The following is a 25,000-nucleotide window of genomic DNA, read 5'->3' on the forward strand; positions in this document are numbered from 1 at the left end:
AGAACGCGTTGATCAGAAACCGTAATACTTTTGTGTTGTCTCTTTCAGAGTTGTCTCCAGATGGATCCAGACAGACGAGCTCAGTGTTCAGAACTACTAGAACATCCTCTGTTCACACAAGACTCTTTCCACGTCAGGTATATGTTCAATTCAATTCAATTCAATTTATTTATAGTATCAAATCATAACAAGAGTTATCTCGAGACACTTTACAGATAGAGTAGGTCTAGACCAAACTCTGTAGTTTACGAAGCCCCAACTATTACAGTGGTTGCCTCAAGAGCAAGCATTAGCAGTAGCTATTGCGACAGTGGCGAGGAAAAACTCCCTTTTTTGTTAGGAAGAAACCTCGGACAGACCCAGACTCTTGGTAGGCGGTGTCTGACGGCACCAGTTGGGGGAGTGGTGAATGGTGGCAATAATAGTCATAACAAAGATAGTGAAACAGTGATCACAATGGTAGTCGTAGTAGTTCATGTCATAGTAGGGTACAGCAGGGCGTTGTGGGGTGTAGTGTGGCACAGCAGCCTGGGTGGACGCGGTTGGACGCGGCAGGACGCAGTCGGACACTGCGGGGAATCGCAGAGCGTAGCAGGGTGTAGTAGGTCCATAGCGTCAGCTGCACCCAGGACCCCGGTCTAGGTGCCACCCAATTCCAAGGCGATGTTCTGGGTGAAGAAGAAGCAAAGGGACTCCGGGGAGAAAACTCCCCAGAGCTAGGTTAGTAACAAGGATTTCTGGGACTAAGATGCACACAAAAGGAGACAAGTGGACCGGGCTGGTACTCTCCCCTGCCGGAACGGGCTTGTACTTCCTGCCTCCCTCTACTCTACTCTACTATGCTGCAACTCCTCACTCCCTAACTATAAGCTTTATCAAAGATGATGGTTTTCAGTTTATTCTTAAATGTGGCGACGGTGTCAGCCCCCCGAACCCAAGTTGGGAGCTGGTTCCACAGGAGAGGAGCCTGGTAGCTGAAGGCTGTGTGTGTTCTTGAAGTTCAACAAGCAGTTATGTGTGGTTACAGATGCATCCCAAAGAGCTTATTGTGTCCAGCTAGTCTTAGAGTAGGCTGCTACACCTTGAAATGTGTGTTAGCCAGATCAGTAGTGATACAAGGAGTCAAACCACCAACATATTGATTGTGTGGGTGCGCGCGTGTGTGTCACCTACATATAGCGTCACTGTGTCCACGTTCGGACACCACTCGCTGCTATTGGCCATATTCAGTCTTTTCGCGGTACTTTACGCTTCCGATCATCACCAAAAATGTTAGCAGAATGTATCTATACCCATCTAACAATCTACGTATGAATTTTCCTATATGTACGTGGACATTTAGATGTCTAATTAGTATATGAAAGTTACTTTGATGAGGAAAAGAAGTACAAACGCTCAGGCGACGCTCGGGCGACGATCTTTTCCTCTAAAAATTTCAATTTTTACTGTACTGGAAATCCAGGAGCTTTTATTGAATAGTTCAGAGTTGTTGAAGCATGTCATTTTATTATGAAGGACGGAAGTACGATCCGGTAGTTTTGACAGCATTGATGGGACTTAATACCCCCGAAAAAACAAGCAACGGCCAGTGTTTATAGCGAGGAGATATAGGGGTGTCCTGTTATGGCCAAGGGTAGCGTACGGCTAATTCACCGGTGATAGCGTACTTTAGCCGGCTCCTGTAAAGTAAAAGCTAAAGTAAACAGTTAAAACTATATACCGTTAGAAAGGTAAGAAGTTACACTTTAGTTTTACACCATTAAATTAACTTAAAAACATTAATAGATCATTTATATTTGTATTTGAACAGATATTTTGATATAACGTTAGCCAGTAAGTGTCCGAACGTGGACACAGTGACGCTATATTGTTTAGTAGCCTCCAAATTTAAGTTAATCATCACTTCATCTTTCTCTGTATCTACACAGATTTTTGGACGAGCTGAATGCTAAGATCCAAAAGGACCACAGAGACAACTCTACCCTTCCCAAAATAAGCAAAAATCCAAGACGAGAAAGGAACGAAGGGGATGACAAGAACTGGAGAAGCAAGGACAAGAAACAAGCTGAAGATGTGAATGAGAAAGTCAACAAGGAAAGGGAGAGGAAGGAGGATGAGAAGATGGAGAAAACCAAAGGAAAGCAACATTCGAAGCTCTCTAAAACTGTTCGTAACGCCTCAGAGCCTTTGATATCCAAACAGTCCAAAACATTCGGCGCCAAGATTATCGACAATGCAGCAAAAATGACTGTGGCCATGAAAAGTAAACCGGGAAAAGCCACTGGTGTGGATCTGAGAAAGGAACGTGAGATTTCTAAATCAACTAAAACCCGTAAATCTGATTTTTTGGAGACAACCACGACTGCAACCCATCTGAAGGAGAATAACACAGTCGTCCCTAAACCTAAACACGGGAAAGTTGCTTCTCAAGAGACAAGGGAAGACCATTTGAAAACTACAGATACAAAAGATGGAGATTCCAGTGGTTTGAATTCTAGTTGCTCAGACAGCATTGTGCCAAATGTGACTGAGAAAACACTGATGGAGATCTGGAGATCGTCTAAATCGGAGCCAAGTCAAGAGTTTGGAAAGAGCTGGAACAACTCAAACACAAAAGTGCCCAACTTGTCTAAAAGCTCAACCACTGACCATCCAAATGGGACTTCATCTCCCAAAGCCTCTTTGAATTCAACCATTGATCGTACAGACACCCACTTAACACAGAAAATGGGAAAGTCTTCCACTACAGAATACCCTGAAGGCCCTTCAACAGTTGCAACTTCTAAAATAGCAAACATTGGCCAAGTAGAGACAAGCTTGACACTTAAAGCGCCTCAACCGTCAAGCAATGACCACATCAAAGTCGCTACCCCAACTAACCCTTCTGTCACCAAGCCATGCGAGAGATTGATGACTTTAGAGCATCAGGGCAATCGTTCAATGGACACAGAGCAAAAAAAGGCCTCTGAATGTCCAAAAGGCTTACCCTCAAGCCCTAAAACAGCCAAGAACAACACATCTTTATTTATCAGCCCCTTAAAGACTCTTACATCAGATCTTTCAAGGCAGTCATCCACAATTTTAATAGAAGCCAGTCCTGCGATCAGCACTGCAACTCCACCTAAAGGATCCTTAAATTCAAAGTTGTCCAAAACGGGCTCCTCTTCAGATCCCAAACCCAAACATGACACCACATGTGTACCCAACAAGCCTTCAAGAGGCCTTCCAACAGACAGGAAACCTACAGAAGTATTGATCGCATCCAGCAATCAGCAGGATGTCATTGAGGATCGTGGATGCTTGAAGATTAGCCCAGCTGCAAACCTTATTGACGTATCCGATGCTTCGGGTGGAGAATACAAGGAGAATCCTGATTCTTCTGAGCTCTGCAGGATCCATCAGCAGAGCACTTCTGAATCCAAGATCACCACAGAATCCAGAATAACCTCAGCCTCCATGCCGAATGAAATCCCTAAAGCCAACACATCAGCTGGAACCAATTTTCCGAAAACACAGAAAGCCTCAGATAAAGAGAACAGAGAAGATTTAGCACTTTCTGTGTCCGTCAGTGCAACAACCAAGTCTTTGGTAAATCAAATGTCAGAGGTTTCCAGAAGCTCAAGTTTTGAGCAAAAGAACAGCTCTGAATCTGACGTGAAGTCCCAGAAACCCCCTCACTTCTTCATCATAGAACCTAAAACACAGCTTGGGTCATTTAGCAACAAGTCCGTCGCAACAATGACCCTAAGGACTAAGAAAACTACATTTCCTACAGAGGCAAGAAGGAAACGAGACAACGCAGACACGGACGACACAACAAATACATATACTTTCGCAGATTCAACTTCATTCGCCTCTACGACGACTCCAGACCACAAAGCCTTGACAAGAAGCTTAGTCTTTCCCGATGAATTTGCTTTCGGTGTACCCCATTCCTCTCCACATCCACCACCTCCTCCTTCCTCCACACCCGTCATTCCCTCTTTTTCTGTCGTCAGCCCAGCCGCCAGCGATCATCGTTCCCAGGGGGCAGGTTTTCATCCTGGGGCCCACAGCGTTAGGTACTGAAGTTCTCACACATAAGTACAATAGAGCAGTGTTTCTCAAATGGGAGCACGTGTCCAGCTAGGGGTACTTTGGAGGACTGCAGGGGGTACGTAAGATTTTTTGCTAAATGTTTTTCAGTAACAAGGCTGTAGTTACTTCTACTCGTCTTTTTTTCTCCAAGTTTGTCGCTTTTTTCAAAGTTTTTGTCTCTGTTTTTGAAGTTTGTCACCTTTTTTTGAGGATTTTGTCGTCTGTTTTGACCTATTCTTGCTTTTCTTCCTTATTTTTTTCTTAAAGTAAGTCTTTTTTTTTCAAAGTTTTTGTGACTTTTTTCAAAGTTAGTCACTTATTCGAATTTTTTGTCACTTTTGTCGCCCTAGTGTTGCCTTCCTTCTTTTAACTGTGTTTTTTTGGAAGTTTTTGTTACTATTTTCAACCTATTCTTGCCTTACTTCCTTCTTTCTACCATCTTTTTCAAAGATTTTTCACCTTTTTTCAGTAAATCTATCGATGACATCGCTGTATTGTTCCTCTTTATATAGACTTTTTTTTTTTTTACCAAAAATTACTCGCGCTGGTCAGGGGGTACATGGCTTAAATTTCAAAGGGGGAAATTATTGCAAAAAAGCTTGAGAACCATTGCAATAGAGTACTTCACAAAAATGTCGAGCTACGTAGGAAAATTATCCAGCCTCAGATCTCCAATTTGCACGATTGTCTTGTAGTCAGGGAAACTGCAAACCTATCTAAATTGCTGAACAAATCTGACAAGTGGCGTACTGAAGTTCTCACGCATAACAATGAAGTACTGCTCAAAGATTTTGAGATTCGAGAAGATTATCCTGATTATTTAGCCTGGAAATCCAGACCCAAATCTGAAAGATTAAGGGTCTGGTATTGAGTAATGAAAATGGCCCAACTCGAGGGGCGGCACCAAAATCTCACTGCACGCAATTGGATAACACTACAACCAATCACCAGTGGGTTTTCGCTAAGCCCCATACGCTTAGCTACCAGCGGAGCTAACTGGTAGATTAAACTCTTAGCTACCAGAGGAGCTAACTGGTACATTAAACTCTTAGCTACCAGAGGAGCTAACTAGTAGATTAAACTCTTAGCTACCAGCGGAGCTAACTGGTAGATTAAACTCTTAGCTATCAGAGGAGCTAACTGGTAGATTAAACTATTGCCGTATCCGGTCGGCAAAACAGCAAAAACGTCCTTCTTGCAAAGGAACGATTGGAGCGCCGTCTTCTGTTCCTCTTTTAGATAAAAAGCCAAGTCTAACTCCTTCATTGTAGCAGCCAAAGCCATTTTAAACAACTGGTGTTCATCCGTAGCCATCTTGCAATGTTAACAAATTACTTTGACGTCACAGCGCTGTCGTCATCTGTTTAGCTCGCCTCTGGCCCGCCTATATCAGATACACCGATGTGATTGGTGCAGCTCGGCTACCAGGGCATAGTTAATGAGCATCATTACTGAATGCCAGAGTGACTCGCTGAGCAAATTCAAATTGTGCTCTCGCGAGAACTCTGGATTTCCAGGATACTGATTATTCGCATTGGCAAAGTAATTTTCAGTTGACTCAGAGGCTGAGAGCCTGAGCAAGATGTTAGTAGACACAGTTTTCAATTCTGAGAGCAGACAACCTGTGCAGTTGTGCTGATCTCATTCATACTTGTCACCATTTTGTGACCATTTTTTTTTGTTGCTATTTCACATAGATGTAGCTAAGTAGCTAGTTGTCTCCGTAGGAAAAGGATCCACCAACTTGACGATTGTCTTCCAGTCAGGGAAACTGCTGTCATTGACCACAACACCAAACCTATATGAATTGCTGAACAAAGTACATACAATTTAACGGCGTTCAGCAAACGGGGACAAGGAACAACTGGATATACTCTCATCTGAGTTATCTAAAATGAATGTTTGATACTTTTAAATGTTAATACTTTGACTAACGTTAGCTTGGAGAGCTGATTTACCTGTTGGGCCACAGACTAAAGATAATTACACCACCCGAACTAGCAGTCAGTCCTACCGGCGGTGAGATGTTGCTGTTCCTTACCCTAGATTTGGTTTATCAGAAACAGAAAATAAACACAGCAGAGACGACAGATTGGTCCGTGTTTAACTATATATATTTAAACGTTACAGTTACAGCTGACAATGACAACAGAAATAAACAAGTTTGCAGATTTCACGTATCTCTGCAATTCAAATCAACAGCCAGTTGTCTACCCAGAAGTGATTGTTGCGTTAGCGTGACGTCACAGAGATTCGCTCTATTTTGTAAACTGTTGACATCCCTCCTGGTGTGCATTTTAATTGTCCATTTAAATGCTAACATTAATTATTTAGGCAAGTTTCAATATTTTGGGACCCAACCATGCACGTAAAAATATTCCTGAACTCTTCCTAAATGTGTTTAATTCGCTAAGGTTCCCTTCATGTTCCAGTCCAGCTTTCGACCCCCAAACTACAACTCTTCATTCTTGATCAAATGTTTTGTAATTTAACATACGACACAATGTGTTTCATTGTGTTTATCACAGGTGTGTAGACAAGCCGAGGCATCACGGTGGCATTTATAGTCGACTGTCCAATCACATTACAGGATCACTCACTGCACAGGTAACGTAGTGCGTTGTCTTTCACTTGTTTTACAACAGAATCACAATGAAAGTGGATGTGCTTTTCCAAAGTTACTAGATAGATAGATAGATAGATAGATAGATACTTTATTCATCCCGAGGGAAATTCTAGGCATCCAGTAGCTTAGACAACCATAACACAACAAACACACATACAGTATATCTCACATACATAAAAATCACAGAAATTTAAAGAGTTAACAATTTGTGAAGTGATTACAAAGGTCTGGTATGGACTGACCATGTGATGCAATGACCATGATAATGTGCTATGGTAGGCTGTGTGCAATGGTGGTAGTGCAAAAGTGAACAGTGAGGGGATTGAGCAGTGCAATAGCTTAATATTAAATATTAACTATGACTATGAACAGACAAGAATGTAAACATAATAGAATTGCTTGACAAACAAGAAAAGCAATAATATACTTTAAGAACAATATATAACAGGGAATAAGTTATAAGATGTAATACTACTCTCTCTCCCTTCAGGTGTCAGAAAAGAATCTGATCTGCGAGCGCTCTTTCCCGTGCGATCACTGTAACCTTGGTACCAGCGGTGGCATCACAGCGACCAAAAAGAAGTCAGACATCCATTTCCCAGATCTCAGAAGCTCCGTGCTGCCAGAGCTCAGAGGAAGAGAAGGTACGCACACGCACCTTACCATAGTACCTACAATTTGGCAAAGCAAAAATAAACACCCATTCATTTTGCAGGCTCTGTCTGGGCCAATCAAAAGCCATTTATGTTTATGTTTATGCCTTATAGTCCAGGTTTCTTTAAAGGCTCTGACACACCAACCCGACGGCCGACCTTCGGCAGAAAAGGCAGTCAGACTGTCAAAAAAGTGCCTCAGAACACACCGAAGCGACGGCGACTTGAGAGTACGTTATGCGCGTGTGTGAGATGTAATACGTCTCCATAACAGCAGGCGGCGCTAATCTGTATTGTCGCCCAAAATATTTTAAACCGGCAGCTGATTGGACGAACGCGTCACGTGGGTCTGGTTTCTCCCGGATTTTACAACCGAGCATAATGGCGCTCGTTCGGAATACGATCTCATATTTTACGAAAATAGTTCACCGAGACGTGTTTCTGAAAAAATTTTAAGCGAGAAATAGGCCGTGCAGTTGCTGAATCTGTCTTCAGTTCAGATCGACAAAGGTCAGTTTAAAAGATTTTTGTCAGATTTTGAGAGGCGTTAGTCACGCTCATCCCGCTCGTCACTTCAGGGTTAGCACTCCACCAATCAGATTGGCCATTGTGTCCAACTGCCCGCCTTCTGATTCAACATTCAAATCAGCCCAAATGAAGGCCGACTTCTCCTCCGACTGATGACGGCACGAAACACACCGAACATACTCGAGTCAGAGACCTCGCCAGACTGTCCGACGGCTGATAATCGGGTTGGTGTGTCAGGGCCTTAAGATTTGACAAGTATTGTCCGAGACTTCACGACCCACAGGAAAACAAATACATGTTTAACAATCCCTCAAGCCAATCAGGGCATTTTTAAAAAAGGGTATTCACTTTTGCACACACAAAAAACAACCAAAATTAAACCTTTCTGGACTTCAGCTCCGAAGCAATGACGGCATAGTTTTCTTATATTTTGCATAAGTCCATTCAGTTGCATTTTAGATATTATGAACAAGACTTGACCAACAGGAAATACATTTCCTTATTTTATCTCACTGTTTGTACATTAAAATAAATTTCCCTCAATCTAAAATATGCTTAAAAAGTACCGTCAACTAAGCTATTTGTCCCCCGATGGTTCTTATCCAATACATGACATAAATACATGAACAATAAGCTGCAACATAACGTGTGAATGGATGTAATTGTTTCAGGGTAGTCGCTACAAACTAAATATTCATTCATACTAACACCAATCAGTCTGTCAAACTGTGAATAAAGTCATAATTTGTCTGATGTTTTCTTAGGCAAACACAACAAAGGCACTTCCAAGGATAAGAGGAAAGAGAAACCGGCTCCTCCATCTCCATCTGATACACAAAGACCGAAACAAAAGCCCCTTTCAGACTTTACTTTAATGTGACGGCAACTTAACATGTCGAAATAAGCACCCTGGTCACTTTAAAGTCACAGCGACAATTTTACAGGCCTCTGGTTATTTGCAACCCATTCTCACCCCGAACTTGTATAATATGGACGCTTGGCCAGTGTCTCTCAGCGTCAGATATGATGCAAAAATCAGCCTTCAGTGTGTGTAGAACGCACCGGGCAGAGCAGCAGCTACGCAGCGCTGTAAGGTGACGTGGTATTGAGAGAGACAACGGTAGAGAGTAGTAGGAAAGACAGAAACTCACGTAGGGAGGCTGGATGGGTCAAACAACACAGGACTTTCTCCCAGGAGACCAGGGATCGTGTCCCACGTGTCATGTTTCCTAAACCCAACTGTCCGGTTCTTCTTTACCTAAACCCAACCGTCCCGTTCTTCTCTTCCTAAACCCAAATGTCCCGTTCTTCTTTAACGAAACCCAACCGTCCCGTTCTTCTTTTCCTAAACCCAACTGTCCCGTTCTTCTCTTCCTAAACCCAACCGTCCCGTTCTTCTTTACCTAAACCCAACCGTCCCGTTCTTCTTTACCTAAACCCAACCATCCCGTTCTTCTTTACCTAAACCCAACCGTCCCGTTCTTCTCTTCCTAAACCCAACTGTCCCGTTCTTCTTTACCTAAACCCAACCGTCCCGTTCTTCTTTACCTAAACCCAACCGTCCCGTTCTTCTTTACCTAAACCCAACTGTTCCGTTCTTCTTTACCTAAACCCAACCGTCCCGTTCTTCTCTTCCTAAACCCAACTGTCCCGTTCTTCTTTACCTAAACCCAACCGTCCCGTTCTTCTTTACCTAAACCCAACCGTCACGTTCTTCTTTACCTAAACCCAACCGTCACGTTCTTCTTTACCTAAACCCAACCGTCCCGTTCTTCTCTTCCTAAACCCAACTGTCCCGTTCTTCTTTACCTAAACCCAACCGTCCCGTTCTTCTTTACCTAAACCCAACCGTCCCGTTCTTCTTTACCTAAACCCAACTGTTCCGTTCTTCTTTACCTAAACCCAACCGTCACGTTCTTCTTTACCTAAACCCAACCGTCACGTTCTTCTTTACCTAAACCCAACCGTCCCGTTCTTCTTTACCTAAACCCAACCGTCCCGTTCTTCTGTCCGTAAACCCAACCGTCCCGTTCTTCTTTACCTAAACCCAACCATCCCGTTCATCTCTTCCTAAACCCAACCGTCCCGTTCTTCTTTACCTAAACCCAACCGTCCCGTTCTTCTTTATCTAAACCCAACCGTCCCGTTCTTCTTTTCCTAAACCCAACCGTCCCGTTCTTCTTTATCTAAACCCAACCGTCCCGTTCTTCTTTTCCTAAACCCAACCGTCCCGTTCTTCTTTACCTAAACCCAACCGTCCCGTTCTTCTTTACCTAAACCCAACCGTCACGTTCTTCTTTACCTAAACCCAACTGTCCCGTTCTTCTTTTCCTAAACCCAACCGTCCCGTTCTTCTGTCCCTAAACCCAACCGTCCCGTTCTTGTCCCGTGTGTCACATAAACGTACCTTTTTAATAGCCCACCCACAACCTTTTTCGTAACCTAACTGCGTCCAAAGTGACGCCAATAGTCCCAACCCAGCGCTTTTAGATAAAGAGCGTTTATATATATATATATATATAAAGGAGACTTTTGGCCTCAATAACAACGCCAAAGGCACCTGACCAGGCGTCCGAATTTTACGCGATGGGAGTGAGAACATGTTATTTGTTAAACGTTAAACCAAATAATGATGTAAATACAAGAATACAATTATACATTTTATTAATCATAGTTGATCAAAAGTTTTCATGTTTGTTAAATGATGTCACCTTTTTAAAGCAGCACACAATTCATTCATATGTGAATGCTTTTTAGGCATTTTAAGAATAAAGAAGCTTTTTAAAAAATTCTAATTTGTCGTGTCAGTTTACGGTAGAAGCAAAGCTTACAGCTGTAACCTAACAAACTGTACATACGTTTACATTTTCCTTAAAATCTTTATATTTTAGCACAAAAAAATCTAAATATTTCTTAGATATTACAGCAGTGTAGTTACATTTGGCTTTAAACCTAAAGGTATGCTAAAAAACTATTCACAAAACTATCATCTCTTTCAACTATCTCTTAGCGTTTGTTTAAAAAATAAAATGCAAAATACCCAAAAGACGATCAAAACATCACGGTATCATTTTAGGACTCGTCACTCGAGTCCTCTGAAGAAAACAAACCAATTTTCCATGTGTTCTCATGCGTCCTTCCCGCTCTTTTCGGCAGCGTTGCAGCTGACTCGTCGCTATCTGATGACGTACCGTAACCTCTGTGAGGCAGCTCTCCCATTGGCTGATAGATGAAACCGTTAAACCATGGGAGAGAGCCAGCCGCGTGTCCTCTGCTATTGGTCAGGAGGTAGTAGAGGAGGCTGTCAGTGATTGGTGTTCCAGTGTTTTTGGTTTCTGGTTTCCTTGGCGGCGATTGGACGGCTGGCTTTTTGGTTGTGGCCACCACCTGCTGGAAAAGTATGGCAAGGCGAGTTTATTGCGTGGAACTTTTCAAATAAGTCAGGGTTTCCGCAGGGTCTTAAAAAGTCTTAAAAAGTCTAAAATTTCAAAATCAAAATTTTAGGGCTTAAAAAAATCTTAAATGACAGGCCTTAATTTCCCTACAGCCATGCAACACTACCTCTAATGCTCTTTGTTTTATTCCGTGGAGTTGTAGTTCTTTCTTCCGCTAGTCCAAATATATTCCGCTGTATTACGACTACAAATGAGACCAACATGCAACTTATACTGCAGCCAATCAGCTTTCGTGTTATTGGCGCAAGTCTCTTTCAGATCGTACCACAGACATAAAACAGATTTTATTCTTCAGCTTTGGGGAAGTACTAGCTTAGCGATACTTGGCTTAAAAAAGCAGAATTTAGGGGCTTAGCTGATGTTGTGATAAAGGTCTTAAATGTCATTCATAATGGTCTTAAAACGGTCTTTAAAAAGTCTTAAATTTGACTTGGTGGAACCTGCAGAAACCCTGTAGATGCACCAGTTTACTGGATTTACTGCCATGCGAGCCACAAATTAAAGCATGGCGAGCCGTGTTACGCATTGCACCAGAGCAACATTTAAAACCCAATGAAGAGGAAAGTAAAAGTGTGTTAGCATGCTGATGTTAGCGTTTAGCTCAAGTACAGCCTCACAGAGCCACTATGGCTGTAGACACTTCAACGTGTTTCATGCGTCTTCTTGCAGTCTGGGCGGTGGGGACGTTCCTGCGAACGTTTGAACGTTCTAGTCTATATCGACGACGTTTCATTCACGGGATAGTTGCGGTTGCAGTTCACTTCTTTCATTTAATGTGGGTGTTTTATTGAATTTTATTGAATTTTATAGCATTTGACGAAAAGAATATGATATAAGAACGTTGAAAAAAGTGACAAAAATGTCGGAAAAAAACAAGAACAAAAAAGTCAAAAGCACAGAAAAAAAATCGACAAAGAACTTCGGGAAAAGTCACAAAACGTCGAAAACAAAGTGTCAAAAATGTCGGAAAGGCTTAAAAAAAAACCTGTAAAAAAAAAAGAAAAAACTAACAGAGGCATCTTATGTTTTTAATTTTAAATTTTGACTCAGAAAAAAATAAAAGTTGCACGGTCGACGGGAAGACAACACAAGGGTTAATTACCTTCTTTGTGATGAGTCTGGTTGTTGTGGGTGTGGTTGTGGGTGTGGTTGTTGTTGTTGTGGGTGTGGTTGTTGTTGTTGTGGGTGTGGTTGTAGATGGGACGGGTGGAGGTGGGGCTGTGGGGACAATGAAAATCCCGCAGGTGTCCACAGCAGAACCATCAATCTCTGGGAGATCAAAATCCAACGGAGAGGAGACGGACCGAGCTGATGGAAGGAGATTAGAGGTACGTTAAACTAATTTACTGCACTTTAAAATGAACCACAACAGCTTGTAATATCACTACGGATCAGTCCGTACAAAGAGTTAACAATAGAATTAATAAGTCTAGTGTTCAGAGCAGGGATTGTAAATTACCAAAGAATATCAGAAGCCAGTCTATAACTCTGGATTCGGCTACTAGTGAATGTTAAAAATATTTAAAACGTGAAGTTTTAAACATTACATTACATTACATTTAGCTGACGCTTTTATCCAAAGCGGCTTACAATTGTTATATATGTCAGAGGCCGCACACCTCTGGAGCAACTGGGGTTACGTGTCTTGCTCAGGGACACATTGGTTGATGTACCGCCGTGGGAATTTAACCCAGATCTCCCACGGTAGAAGGAAGGCAACAATAGGACCAAAGAAGGCGACAAAACTTTGAAAAAAGGCGAAAAGAATTTGGAGAAAGACCATATTAAGAAGGAAGGAAGGAAAGCAAGAATAGGTCAAAAATAGTAACAATAATTCCGAAAAAAGTGACAAAAACTTTCAAAAAAACAACAAACTTGTAAGAAAAAAAAAAAAAAAAAAGACAGTAGAAGGAAGGCAGTAATACAGTAGGTCCAAAGAAAGCGACAAAAAACTTTGAAAAATGAAAGAAGGAAAGAAGGCAAGAATAAACGTCCAAAGAAGGCAACAAAAACGTAACTGAAAAACATTTAAATGCTACATTTCAAATGTTGAGAATCCATCAGCTCATTCATTATTAGAGTATAATTATTTTACGAGTTAATGATGACATTTTTAAATTAGCATTTTGCAATAAATCTCCCGTACCCCCTGCAGTCCTCCAGAGTCCCCCGAGGGGGACACGTACCCCCATTTGAGAAACCCTAACCCTAAGGTGTTCTTACAGAACACTAATGTTTCCGTTACGTAACAGTGTACCTTTGACTTTAATCTGATCCGAGGTCAGTGAGTGTTGTTCTGCTGCTATCTGATCTGTCACTCTGTGTTGCATATTTAATGAGAACAGAGCCTAAGGTGTGTTTTTCTTTTGTCTTTGTCTTTTGTTTGCAGTAAAGCTGCCACGGAGACAACACGCCGTGTCCTCGAGTCAAATTGCACGGTCGGCTGGAAGACAACACAAAGGTTAAAACGTAGGTTCTGTGCCAAGATAGCGTAGAAAGGGAATTTCGGCGGAAAAGACACAGGCCCGAAGGCCGAGATATCCGACTCCAATTAAGTCTAATTCCCACGTATTCGTTGATAGGACTAATGGATACTAAAACTCAAGGATCGAGTCTGACTGTGGATTTCCACTGAATGCAGAACGTCTGCGGACCGGCTCCGCTGCGTGTCGGCTGCGTGCTCCGCCGTCCGTCAATACCCACTAGGTCCGGATTTGCTGCGGCCATGACTGACAGCTGTAGTCACGAGGACCCACGAGATCTCGCGAATTCACGTAGAATAGAACCACAAAACCAACAACAGTTAGTTTCCATCCAGAGGAGTAGAGGGGAAACTACTCTGAGCTGTGTTTTCAAGGTGTAGTGCAGGGAAATATGATCCGCTGTGAGCACGGTGGATTTTACTTTGAAAATTAACCGGATTTTTATTTTGTTTCTGTGCTCGACTTCCTGAAGCTCTGCGTATCTGCTCCGGAGGGCTGGGACCGCCGGAGCTGGGACGGAGTCGGGACGCAGCCGTTCTGCAGTCAGTGGAAATACACACTTTAACTGTCTGGAACCCACAAGTATACTCTATTCCCGGTTTTTGGACCCCACGAATATAGTTAAACAAAAACACACACACACACACACACACAAACACACACACACACACACACACGTACACACACACATACACACACATAGTGCGTTTCACTATCTTTGTGGGGACCTGACATAATGCATTCCCTAGCCCCTTACCCTTACCCATCACAACTAAATGCCTAACCTTAACTCTAACCCTTTTTTTTAATAAATATTTTAAAGATGCCTAGGTTGTCCTTTCTAACTTTTATTCTGCCTTATCTATATTTTAATAATTTGATTGTGTTTCTGTCTTTATTGCTAATATTTATTATTATTATTACAAATTGAATTACTTGCCTCAAGATTTTAACATGATGATACACATGCCATTGGTTTTATGCATTTTACTAACAGTGTGGTTTTATTCGATGATGGATTTTAATTATTTATGGTTATTTATTGTGTGGCACTTTTAAACACAGCACTTATTACTAATTTTTAATGGTATGTGTATTTATTTTTTTACCTCAAGGGCAAGTAATTCAGACAGTATTTTAGACCCTTTAAATATTTTTATTTTAATTTTTGAGGATAAATAATGTCTTTAATATTGAGTTAAGAATTTATCTTTTATTGTGACGCCGGGCTATTTATTTACATAACTATATATATATATATATATATATATATATATATATACAGGGTTCATACATTTTGAAAAAACCTGGAAAAGTTTTGGAATTTGAAAAATGCAAATTCCAGGCCTGGAAAGGTTTTGGAAACATAAAAAGACCCAGAAAGTTTGGGAAAAGTCATGGAATTTTTTTTTAACACACAGCATAATAATATGTGATTAATAAATGTATTTCACGTCGTCCTAACCTCACCGTTCTATTCAGATTTTTATTCTTATTGTATAATGTCGACTGACATTTTCAGGAATATAAAGTCATGGAAAATTGCCAAAAAGTCATGCAAAAGTCGTGAAAAAGTATTGGTTAAAATATGTATGTATAAAGTATGAACCCTGTATATATATATTTTATTTATTTTAAATATTTATTTTGTAATGTCTCTAGGAGTGAGTCCAGGGTAGGTGTGGAGTTGACCTTTTATTTAAAGTTTTAATCTCCCGCTGTCCGTCCTGTCCAGTGGTTTTTAATATCTGGCCGGCTTTTAAACAGCTTTTTTATATAACCGAACCCGGCTAACCATAACCTAATTCTAACCCTAATCCTAAAACCAAGTCTTAACCCTCAAACAGACCTTTAACCTTGTGGGGTCCAGCATTTTGGCCCCACAAAGCTGTCCGGACCCCACAAGTATACTGTAGTCCCTGGTTATTGGACCCCACGGATATAGTTAAACGAGAATACACACACACACACACACACACACGCCTAAACTATTTTTCTGATTTAAGCTTAACCTTCTGTGCATCAAGAGTACTTTTAACCACTTCCTCAATTTGACTGCACACATCTCTTTTGCAACTAACACATACACACATATTCTTTCTTTTTTTTAATACTTTATTTTCATTTTCAGTTTACAAGAACAAGAACAAACACAAACAAATAACTCCCCATCCCCCCCCCTCCCCAAAAGGATGCTCCAATATTTTAAAGTAGGCATACAATGTTTCGAGGTCAGTCACATTCCAACAACACATTATCCACATAATCTAGATAGGGCTGCCAAATTTTAATAAAGGTTATTTTTTCTAAAGGCGCACAGTTATTCATTTCTAAATACCATTTAGTCATGGATAGAGGGGAATCAGACTTCCATGTGACGGAAATACATTTTCTGGCCACTGCCAGGGCTATTTCCAAAAATTTTATTTGAAATTTGTTCAGTAGTTTATCAATTTTCATAAAGTTCCCCAGCAAGCAAAATTCTGGGTCAACAGGTAATGAAATCTGAATAATCTTAGACACAACGTCACAAAAGTCAATCCAGAAATCTCTCCATACACACATATTGTTAATAAAATATTTTTTCTTAACGCGCACTGCAAATTAAAAGTCGGCTGTGATTTGATAAAGATTCTTCAGATTACGATATGGTTTGTATATAACTAAAGTAGAAAAGTAGAAAAAGGGGGCAAGTTGTTCCTGCTCCGTTTTGAACATTGAAGACTTTATCCGAATTATTTTCAGTCATTTTTTGAAAGATATGTTTGCTGAGTATTTAGTTTTTGTTGGTTTTCTCACTTGTACTGAAATGTGCCATGTTGTTATTTCTTTTATTCTATTTGTAACATATCAAGAAGAAAATAAAGAGTTGTACTCACCGTGAGTCAAGTCGAAGCTCTGAACTCTGAGGAAGAGGAGGAGGAAGAAGACAGACAGAGCTGTCGATGTGCAGGACATGACTATAGAAACGTAAACACAAACAGAAAGAAAGAAAAATATAGATGAAGGCAGAGAGAAAGTAGGAATAATAGTGTTGAAGGAGGACGGACTGCAGACTGACTGATGAAGATTTATGATTGAGGTGATGGAGGATAAAAAAGGGAGGGAAGTAGTGAGGAGGGAGGAGGGAGGAGAGAAGAAAGATGGACAATGTCTAGACTGTAACGTTGTGTCTGAGCAGATCTGACAGGGTTTGTGGTTCTGAGTTGCATCAGATTAATCCTTCTCTAATTCCTGGGAAGGTTTACGGAGCAACGTTAACTAACCTCAGCTACGCCCTGGCTCTCAGTGACACACGTTACAGACTGGGTTCCACTTCCTGGCTTTTGCAAGATTTACAATTATCATTTTTTCGATAAAATGAAAATGATGATGTCCGACAGAGGAGCAGATTCCAGTTCTTTTGTTAAAGATTATTTTTTTTGGGGGGGGGGCGCCTGGATAGCTCACCTGGCAGAGCGTGCACAGCGGCCGCAGGTTCGACTCCGACCTGCGGCCCTTTGCTAGATGTCATTCCCCCCTCTCTCTCTCTCTCCCCTTTCACATCTTCAGCTGTCCTATACTGTATATTAAAGGCCTAAAATGCCCCAAAAGTGATCTTTAAAAAAAAAAGATAAATTTTTTTTTGGGCATTTTTAGGCCTCTATTTGACAGGACAGATGAAGACATGAAAGGGGAGAGAGAGGGGGGAATGACATGCAGCAAAGGGCCGCAGGTTGGAGTCGAACCCGCGGCCCGCTGCGTCTAGGAGTAACTGTACGTCCACACCGCCACCGACTTGAGCTGCAAAGAAGCTCTGGCCGCCCGGTCAAGGCTTGTCAGAAAGTCCGGGGAAGCTGTTTGAGGCTTTGGCCGCTCTGACGTAGCAGCTTTCTATGTTCATCATGGAAAAAGATCAAGCAGCCACTGCACGGCCAATACACTGACACTAGAAACCTTTTATAAATTACATATCTAATGACAGAATGTGTATTGGTTGTTGGTCTCAGCGGTGTCTGTTAGCAGTTAGCTCGCTCGTTAGCCGCTGAACCGCAGCAGCGTGCAGGCAGAGCGAGCAGCCGCCAGCTGTTGATCCGTGCAGGACTTCACCGTGAGCGGACTGTTTAGAGACCATGTGACCGGCAGGTAACGTTAACTGGTCCCTATACGCAAACATCATAAATGATAGGGAACCCAGCAACGGCCATGATGAGCTTCTCCTCCTTTTTCTCTGAACTAATGTTTTGGTAGGAACCAAAGTTTACATCGTATGTTTCTCTGGAATCAGCCAGCGTGAAGGACGTCTATATTCTGATTGGTTGCCGCTGCTTGCCGCTGAACCGCGTCATAGCTCATTACCATAAAGTTGACCTACTTTCAACTTTCTGATTGATGCTCTGGTCGCTCAAAACGCCCAAAACGCGACGGCGACAGATTTTCCGCTCCTTGCAGCTGAGAGAAGCAGCTTCCATTGAAAATGAATGACTTCCGGTATCTTTAGAAGATCAAGTCGGCGGCGGTGTGTACGTACAGTTAACCTCTATATATGGGCGCCTGCTCTACCAACTGAGCTACCCGGGTGCCCAGACTCTCGTTCTTAGCCACAATTACAACTTTCCTAGCACGTTTTATCCGGTGTAGCCAGCTCGCTAATTAGTTCAAAACAGACGTGACTGGCTTTTTAATGTTCTTAAATACCAACAATCTCTGCGCAGCATCGCGTACTGCACCTTTAATAGTTATTTATTTTATTCCACAGTCTTATTCTGCCTATACACGATAGGCGATTTGTTCTCGGCGCACCGCTACGTACGGCGCAGAGCAAAGCGCAGGTATTCGTCATCAAGGGTGGCAAGGAAGCTATTTCCCATTGCTAGGTAACGACATGCTGTTATCTCAAAGGTCAGCGGCAACTAGGTCAAAGTTGCAGCGGGAAACGCCAGAGCAGGTGGAATGAGAGGGGGAAACGCCAGAGCAGGGGGGAATGAGAGGGTGAGAGGGGGAAACGCCAGAGCAGGGGGAATGAGAGGGGGAAAAGCCAGAGCAGGGGGAATGAGAGGAGGAAAAGCCAGAGCAGGGGGAATGAGAGGAGGAAAAGCCAGAGCAGGGGGAATGAGAGGGTGAAACGCCAAACAGGGGGAATGAGGGGGTGAGAGGGGGAAACGCCAGAGCAGGGGGAATGAGGGTGAGAGGGGGAAACACCAGAGCAGGGGGAGTGAGAGGGTGAAACGCCAGAGCAGGGGGAATGAGAGGGGGAAACGTCAGAGCAGGGGGAATGAGAGGTGAGAGGGGGAAACACCAGAGCAGGGGGAATGAGAGGTGAGAGGGGGAAACACCAGAGCAGGGGGAATGAGAGGGGGAAACACCAGAGCAGGGGGAATGAGAGGGGGAAACACCAGAGCAGGGGGAATGAGAGGGGGAAACACCAGAGCAGGGGGAATGAGAGGGGGAAACACCAGAGCAGGGGGAATGAGAGGGGGAAATACCAGAGCAGGGGGAATGAGAGGTGAGAGGGGGAAACACCAGAGCAGGGGGGGAATGAGAGGTGAGAGGGGGAAACACCAGAGCAGGGGGAATGAGAGGGGGAAACACCAGAGCAGGGGGAATGAGAGGTGAGAGGGGGAAACACCAGAGCAGGGGGAATGAGAGGTGAGAGGGGGAAACACCAGAGCAGGGTGAATGAGAGGGGGAAACACCAGAGCAGGGGGAATGAGAGGTGAGAGGGGGAAACACCAGAGCAGGGGGAATGAGAGGTGAGAGGGGGAAACACCAGAGCAGGGGGAATGAGAGGTGAGAGGGGGAAACACCAGAGCAGGGGGAATGAGAGGGGGAAACACCAGAGCAGGGGGAATGAGAGGTGAGAGGGGGAAACCCCAGAGCAGGGGGAATGAGAGGGGGAAACACCAGAGCAGGGGGAATGAGAGGGGGAAACACCAGAGCAGGGGGAGTGAGAGGGGGAAACAGAGCAGGGGGAAAGAGAGGTGAGAGGGTGAAACGCCAGAGCAGGGGGGGAATGAGAGGGTGAGAGGGTGAAACGCCAGAGCAGGGGGAATGAGAGGTGAGAGGGGGAAACACCAGAGCAGGGGGAATGAGAGGTGAGAGGGGGAAACACCAGAGCAGGGGGAATGAGAGGTGAGAGGGGGAAACACCAGAGCAGGGGGAATGAGAGGGGGAAACACCAGAGCAGGGGGAATGAGAGGGGGAAACACCAGAGCAGGGGGAATGAGAGGGGGAAATACCAGAGCAGGGGGAATGAGAGGTGAGAGGGGGAAACACCAGAGCAGGGGGAATGAGAGGGGGAAACACCAGAGCAGGGGGAATGAGAGGTGAGAGGGGGAAACACCAGAGCAGGGGGAATGAGAGGTGAGAGGGGGAAACACCAGAGCAGGGGGAATGAGAGGGGGAAACACCAGAGCAGGGGGAAGGAGAGGGGAGAGGGGGAAACACCAGAGCAGGGGGAATGAGAGGTGAGAGGGGGAAACACCAGAGCAGGGGGAATGAGAGGTGAGAGGGGGAAACACCAGAGCAGGGGGAATGAGAGGGGGAAACACCAGAGCAGGGGGAATGAGAGGGGGAAACACCAGAGCAGGGGGAATGAGAGGGGGAAACACCAGAGCAGGGGGGAATGAGAGGGGGAAACACCAGACCAGGGGGAATGAGAGGGGAGAGGGGGAAACACCAGAGCAGGGGGAATGAGAGGTGAGAGGGGGAAACACCAGAGCAGGGGGAATGAGAGGTGAGAGGGGGAAACACCAGAGCAGGGGGAATGAGAGGGGGAAACACCAGAGCAGGGGGAATGAGAGGGGGAAACACCAGAGCAGGGGGAATGAGAGGGGGAAACACCAGAGCAGGGGGAATGAGAGGTGAGAGGGGGAAACACCAGAGCAGGGGGAATGAGAGGGGGAAACACCAGAGCAGGGGGAATGAGAGGGGGAAACACCAGAGCAGGGGGGAATGAGAGGGGGAAACACCAGAGCAGGGGGAATGAGAGGGGGAAACACCAGAGCAGGGGGGAATGAGAGGGGGAAACACCAGAGCAGGGGGAATGAGAGGGGGAAACACCAGAGCAGGGGGAATGAGAGGGGGAAACACCAGAGCAGGGGGAATGAGAGGGGGAAACACCAGTGTCAGTGAATGAATAGGAATCAGTCAGATGTTTTCTTTGCTTGTTTGGAGTTGAATGGAAGTCAGTGCGGCTGACATGTTTGTTTCTTTAAATGCTTTTCTTGACATCCGTTGTCATGGAAAGAGGAGACGTCACTTCTTCCACCTGGAGGTTCTCTTAATCAGTTCTTCCGTCTTACTAAACCTCTCCACAGCTGGTATAATTATATTCCAGTAGAGATTAGTGAAGCATTCAACCTCTAAACTTCCTTTGATCTATGAAGATATATTTTCATGGTGTGTGTGTGTGTGTGTGTGTGTGTGCGTGCGTGTGTGTTTTCCCAAAAACACATCATAGTCATAAAGTATGACGCAAAAGAGAAAATGTTGTGGTTAGGTTTGTCTGGTATCCAGTCTGGATATTTTAAGATGTTATCAGTGACGGAAAGTAACACAAACTGTACTTTAGTACAACATTGTGGTACTTAATTCTTCTATTCCTCTACAATTCAGAAGGAAACATTGTTTTCACTTCACTATTTTTGACAGTTGTTTGACAGTTTTGCATACTAAGATATTAGTTTCAGTGTAAAATATGATGCATTTTTAGTGCACAAAATCATCTTAACTGAGTCCTTAAAGGTGCTCTAAGCAATGTCACACAGCAAATACGAAAACACGATTTTATGGAAAGTACCCCATGCCATTCTCTAGGTATGGTGAAGGGTATGTGATGATGTGGGGCTATTTTAATTCCAAAGGCCAAGGGAACTTTATCAGGATGCATAGTATCCTGGATCCATGAAATAACTGGCCTTTAAAAATAAAAGTCTGCCTGCCTCTATGGGAATTTAACATAGGGGTGTACTGACTTATGCCCCCTGTATTTTAAGGAAAAACATTTATTTATTTACGATACATTATTCATTAACAACGAAAATTGGTGTCCTTAAAGATTGGATTTTTCCTCATTTTTTTAATTAAGGATTTTTTTATTCCTCTTTTTAGTCAACTTTAGCATGGGTGTCCTAATTTTTTCACGACTGTATATATAATGTTACATTACATGTCATTTTTAATGTCACTTATGTATACATAAGTGACATTTTAGACTCCAGCCCAATTAATGGAAAGCAAATGATGAATGTCTGACAGCCATAAACCCAAATATTTCTCCTTTCTTCCCCCTCGTTTATCTGCTTTTTATCCTGTTTTTTGTCTGTTTAATTTAGACTGTTACTTTCTCTTCTATGGAGCAATCGTCAGAATTACATTTGTGTGGAAAAAGTTCCGTCGTTTGGTTTAAATTAGTTCTGTATTGTCTCAGCTGTTGGGTCAGTGCCTTGCTCGAGGACACAAACAGTTTACGGAAAGTTACTCTTCACTTCACTTCACTTTCCACACCGAGATACACCCCAGGTGTGTGTCTACCTGTATCCCTCCAGCCGTTACTGATGTTACTCAACTGGAACTAGAGATTTCAACACACACACACGGACTGTTTATAGCCACGGTTGCTATGGAAGCGAGTGTCTGCTTACATATACACGCCTACTGCAGTCAACTGTGACGCTCTAGTCGTGTGTGTTCGTGTGTGTGTTCGTGTGTGTGTGTGTGTTCGTGTGTTCGTGTTTGTCGTCATATCTAAACAAAAGGCACCTTGTTTTTTAGGCTGTCAACTTTGGTGCAGACTGAAATTACTCGACGACTGTGTGAGAAGTAAACAATATTTATAAAAATGGCTGAAATTTAAAAGTAAAAAGAACTGAGATTCATAATGCAAATTCAGTATTTTATTATTATTATTTAGAAACTGTATAAATATAAAAGCATTGTATTTGTGTGAAAAGAAAATAATTTACTTCTTTGGCTCTGAACTTTTAAAGTGCAAAAAAATCAGGATACAGTGAATGATTAGTTAATACACTCTGGTGTTAGTAAGGAGTGAATAAATAATCAACATCTTCAGCAGAACATCTGCATAAAACTAAACAAAAAAACAAATATTTAGTATTCCAGATCTGGAGGATTATGGTTTCATGTTTATCACAATGAAAACTTAAATGAAACAAATGTACGGTGGCCCTGAAGTGCAAAACACGACAGCAAATATGAAAACACGACGGCAAATATGAAAACACGACGGCAAATATGAAAACACGTCGGTCGTGTTTTCCTATTTGCTGTCGGTCGTGTTTTCCTATTTGCTGTCGGTCGTGTTTTCCTATTTGCTGTCGGTCGTGTTTTCATATTTGCTGTCGGTCGTGTTTTCATATTTGCTGTCGGTCGTGTTTTCATATTTGCTGTCGGTCGTGTTTTCATATTTGCTGTCGTGATTTGCACTTCAGGGCCACCGTACAACATGAACAAACTCACAAATCAAATTTGCAAAAGAAAAAAAACAAAAGCAAAGAGTGAGATGTCCAAACACAGTCCTGAGCCGCACGTCCTTCTTAGATGACATCACACTGGCGGAGAGATGATAGATGACATCACAGCGGCGGAGGCGAAGGTCTAGGTGAACTTCCTGATAAAGCGCAGTTTGAGGTAAGCGATGATGAGGAAGCAGATGGTCATGACGCCGAGAGCCAGGTGGTTCTGCCAGAGGCCCCAGGTGGAGGGATCGACACCCTGGACCTCCAGAAACTCCTCCCCCGTACAACTGGAAACAGACCAACACATCACACCATCAGACTATTCACCCCACCAGCAAATTAAGATAAGATAAGATATACTTTATTGGGTTACACTTTACTTGAAGGTCTCTACATAAGAGTGACACGACACTGTCATGAACGTGTCATAAACATTATAAACACAGACTGATCTCAATAAGTGGCGTATGTATGACACGCCAATCCGTATGTCATTTTGGCGTGTTATCAAGACGCATACATAACAGTTTTTTAGCGTGTTTATCAATGCCGTTTGGCCTCCATTGACCTACATTAAGTGTGAATTATGACCGTAGCCAGTAGTATGAAAGGACAGAAGTCCACAGAGAGAGGTTGGTTGGGGTGGATGGGTAAAACACAGGACTTTCACCCGGGAGAGCTGGGATCGCGTCCCGCATGTGGCGTTTATTAACTGTTTTTTTTTTTATTTATTTTTTTTAAAGCCTTCCCCAATGTTCTTTTCCTGACTGTACGTACACGCCGCCGCCGACTTGATCTTCTAAAGATACCGGAAGTCATTCATTTTCAATGGAAGCTGCTTCTCTCAGCTGCAAGGAGCGGAAAATCTGTCGGCGTCGCGTTTTGGGCGTTTTGAGCGACCAGAGCGTCAATCAGAAAGTTGAAAGTAGGTCAACTTTATGGTAATGAGCTATGACGCGGTTCAGCGGCAACCAATCAGAATATAGACGTCCTTCACGCTGGCTGATTCCAGAGAAACATACGATGTAAACTTTGGTTCCTACCAAAACATTAGTTCAGAGAAAAAGGAGGAGAAGCTCATCATGGCCGTTGCTGGGTTCCCTATCATTTATGATGTTTGCGTATAGGGACCAGTTAACGTTACCTGCCGGTCACATGGTCTCTAAACAGTCCGCTCACGGTGAAGTCCTGCACGGATCAACAGCTGGCGGCTGCTCGCTCTGCCTGCACGCTGCTGCGGTTCAGCGGCTAACGAGCGAGCTAACTGCTAACAGACACCGCTGCGACCAACAACCAATACACATTCTGTCATTAGATATGTAATTTATAAAAGGTTTCTAGTGTCAGTGTATTGGCCGTGCAGTGGCTGCTTGATCTTTTTCCATGATGAACATAGAAAGCTGCTACGTCAGAGCGGCCAAAGCCTCAAACAGCTTCCCCGGACTTTCTGACGAGCGTCCTCGACCGGGCGGCCAGAGCTTCTTTGCAGCTCAAGTCGGCGGCGGTGTGTACGTACAGTAAAGCTAACCGTTTATTGTTTTCCTAAACGTGTGACGTTAGTCACCGTCGTGTTTTTGTCGTTTTTTAGTGTTACTAAAGCCTTTCCCAATGTTCTTTCCCTAAACCCAACCGTTTTTTTTTACATGCGGGTGACGTTGTTCTCACAATAGCACAACATTTTCTCGCGATAATATGCGCTGTATACAGTGTAGACATACAC

At 43.3% G+C, this 25,000-nt stretch overlaps 2 protein-coding genes across 2 annotated transcripts in view; one reads left to right on the forward strand and one right to left on the reverse strand.

The window, feature by feature from the left end:
* The window catches only part of LOC116060786 (cyclin-dependent kinase-like 5), a 15,681-nt gene extending 6,598 nt beyond the window's left edge, over positions 1-9,083 (forward strand). Inside the window, exons 6-10 of the mRNA XM_031314532.1 lie at positions 49-137; positions 1,929-4,061; positions 6,606-6,684; positions 7,194-7,347; positions 8,649-9,083. Of these exons, the coding sequence (XP_031170392.1) occupies positions 49-137; positions 1,929-4,061; positions 6,606-6,684; positions 7,194-7,347; positions 8,649-8,764 (2,571 nt within the window). The 3' untranslated portion in view covers positions 8,765-9,083. The remainder of the gene's footprint in view (positions 1-48; positions 138-1,928; positions 4,062-6,605; positions 6,685-7,193; positions 7,348-8,648) is intronic.
* Positions 9,084-23,419: 14,336 nt separating this feature from the next.
* LOC116060773 (broad substrate specificity ATP-binding cassette transporter ABCG2-like) overlaps positions 23,420-25,000 on the reverse strand; it is a 32,104-nt gene continuing 30,523 nt past the window's right edge. Inside the window, exon 19 of the mRNA XM_031314511.2 lies at positions 23,420-23,567. Coding sequence (XP_031170371.1) covers positions 23,420-23,567 — 148 coding nt within the window. The remainder of the gene's footprint in view (positions 23,568-25,000) is intronic.

This window comes from Sander lucioperca, chromosome 17 (assembly GCF_008315115.2).
Source record: "Sander lucioperca isolate FBNREF2018 chromosome 17, SLUC_FBN_1.2, whole genome shotgun sequence".
In the NCBI taxonomy this organism is placed as follows: Eukaryota; Metazoa; Chordata; class Actinopteri; order Perciformes; family Percidae; genus Sander; species Sander lucioperca.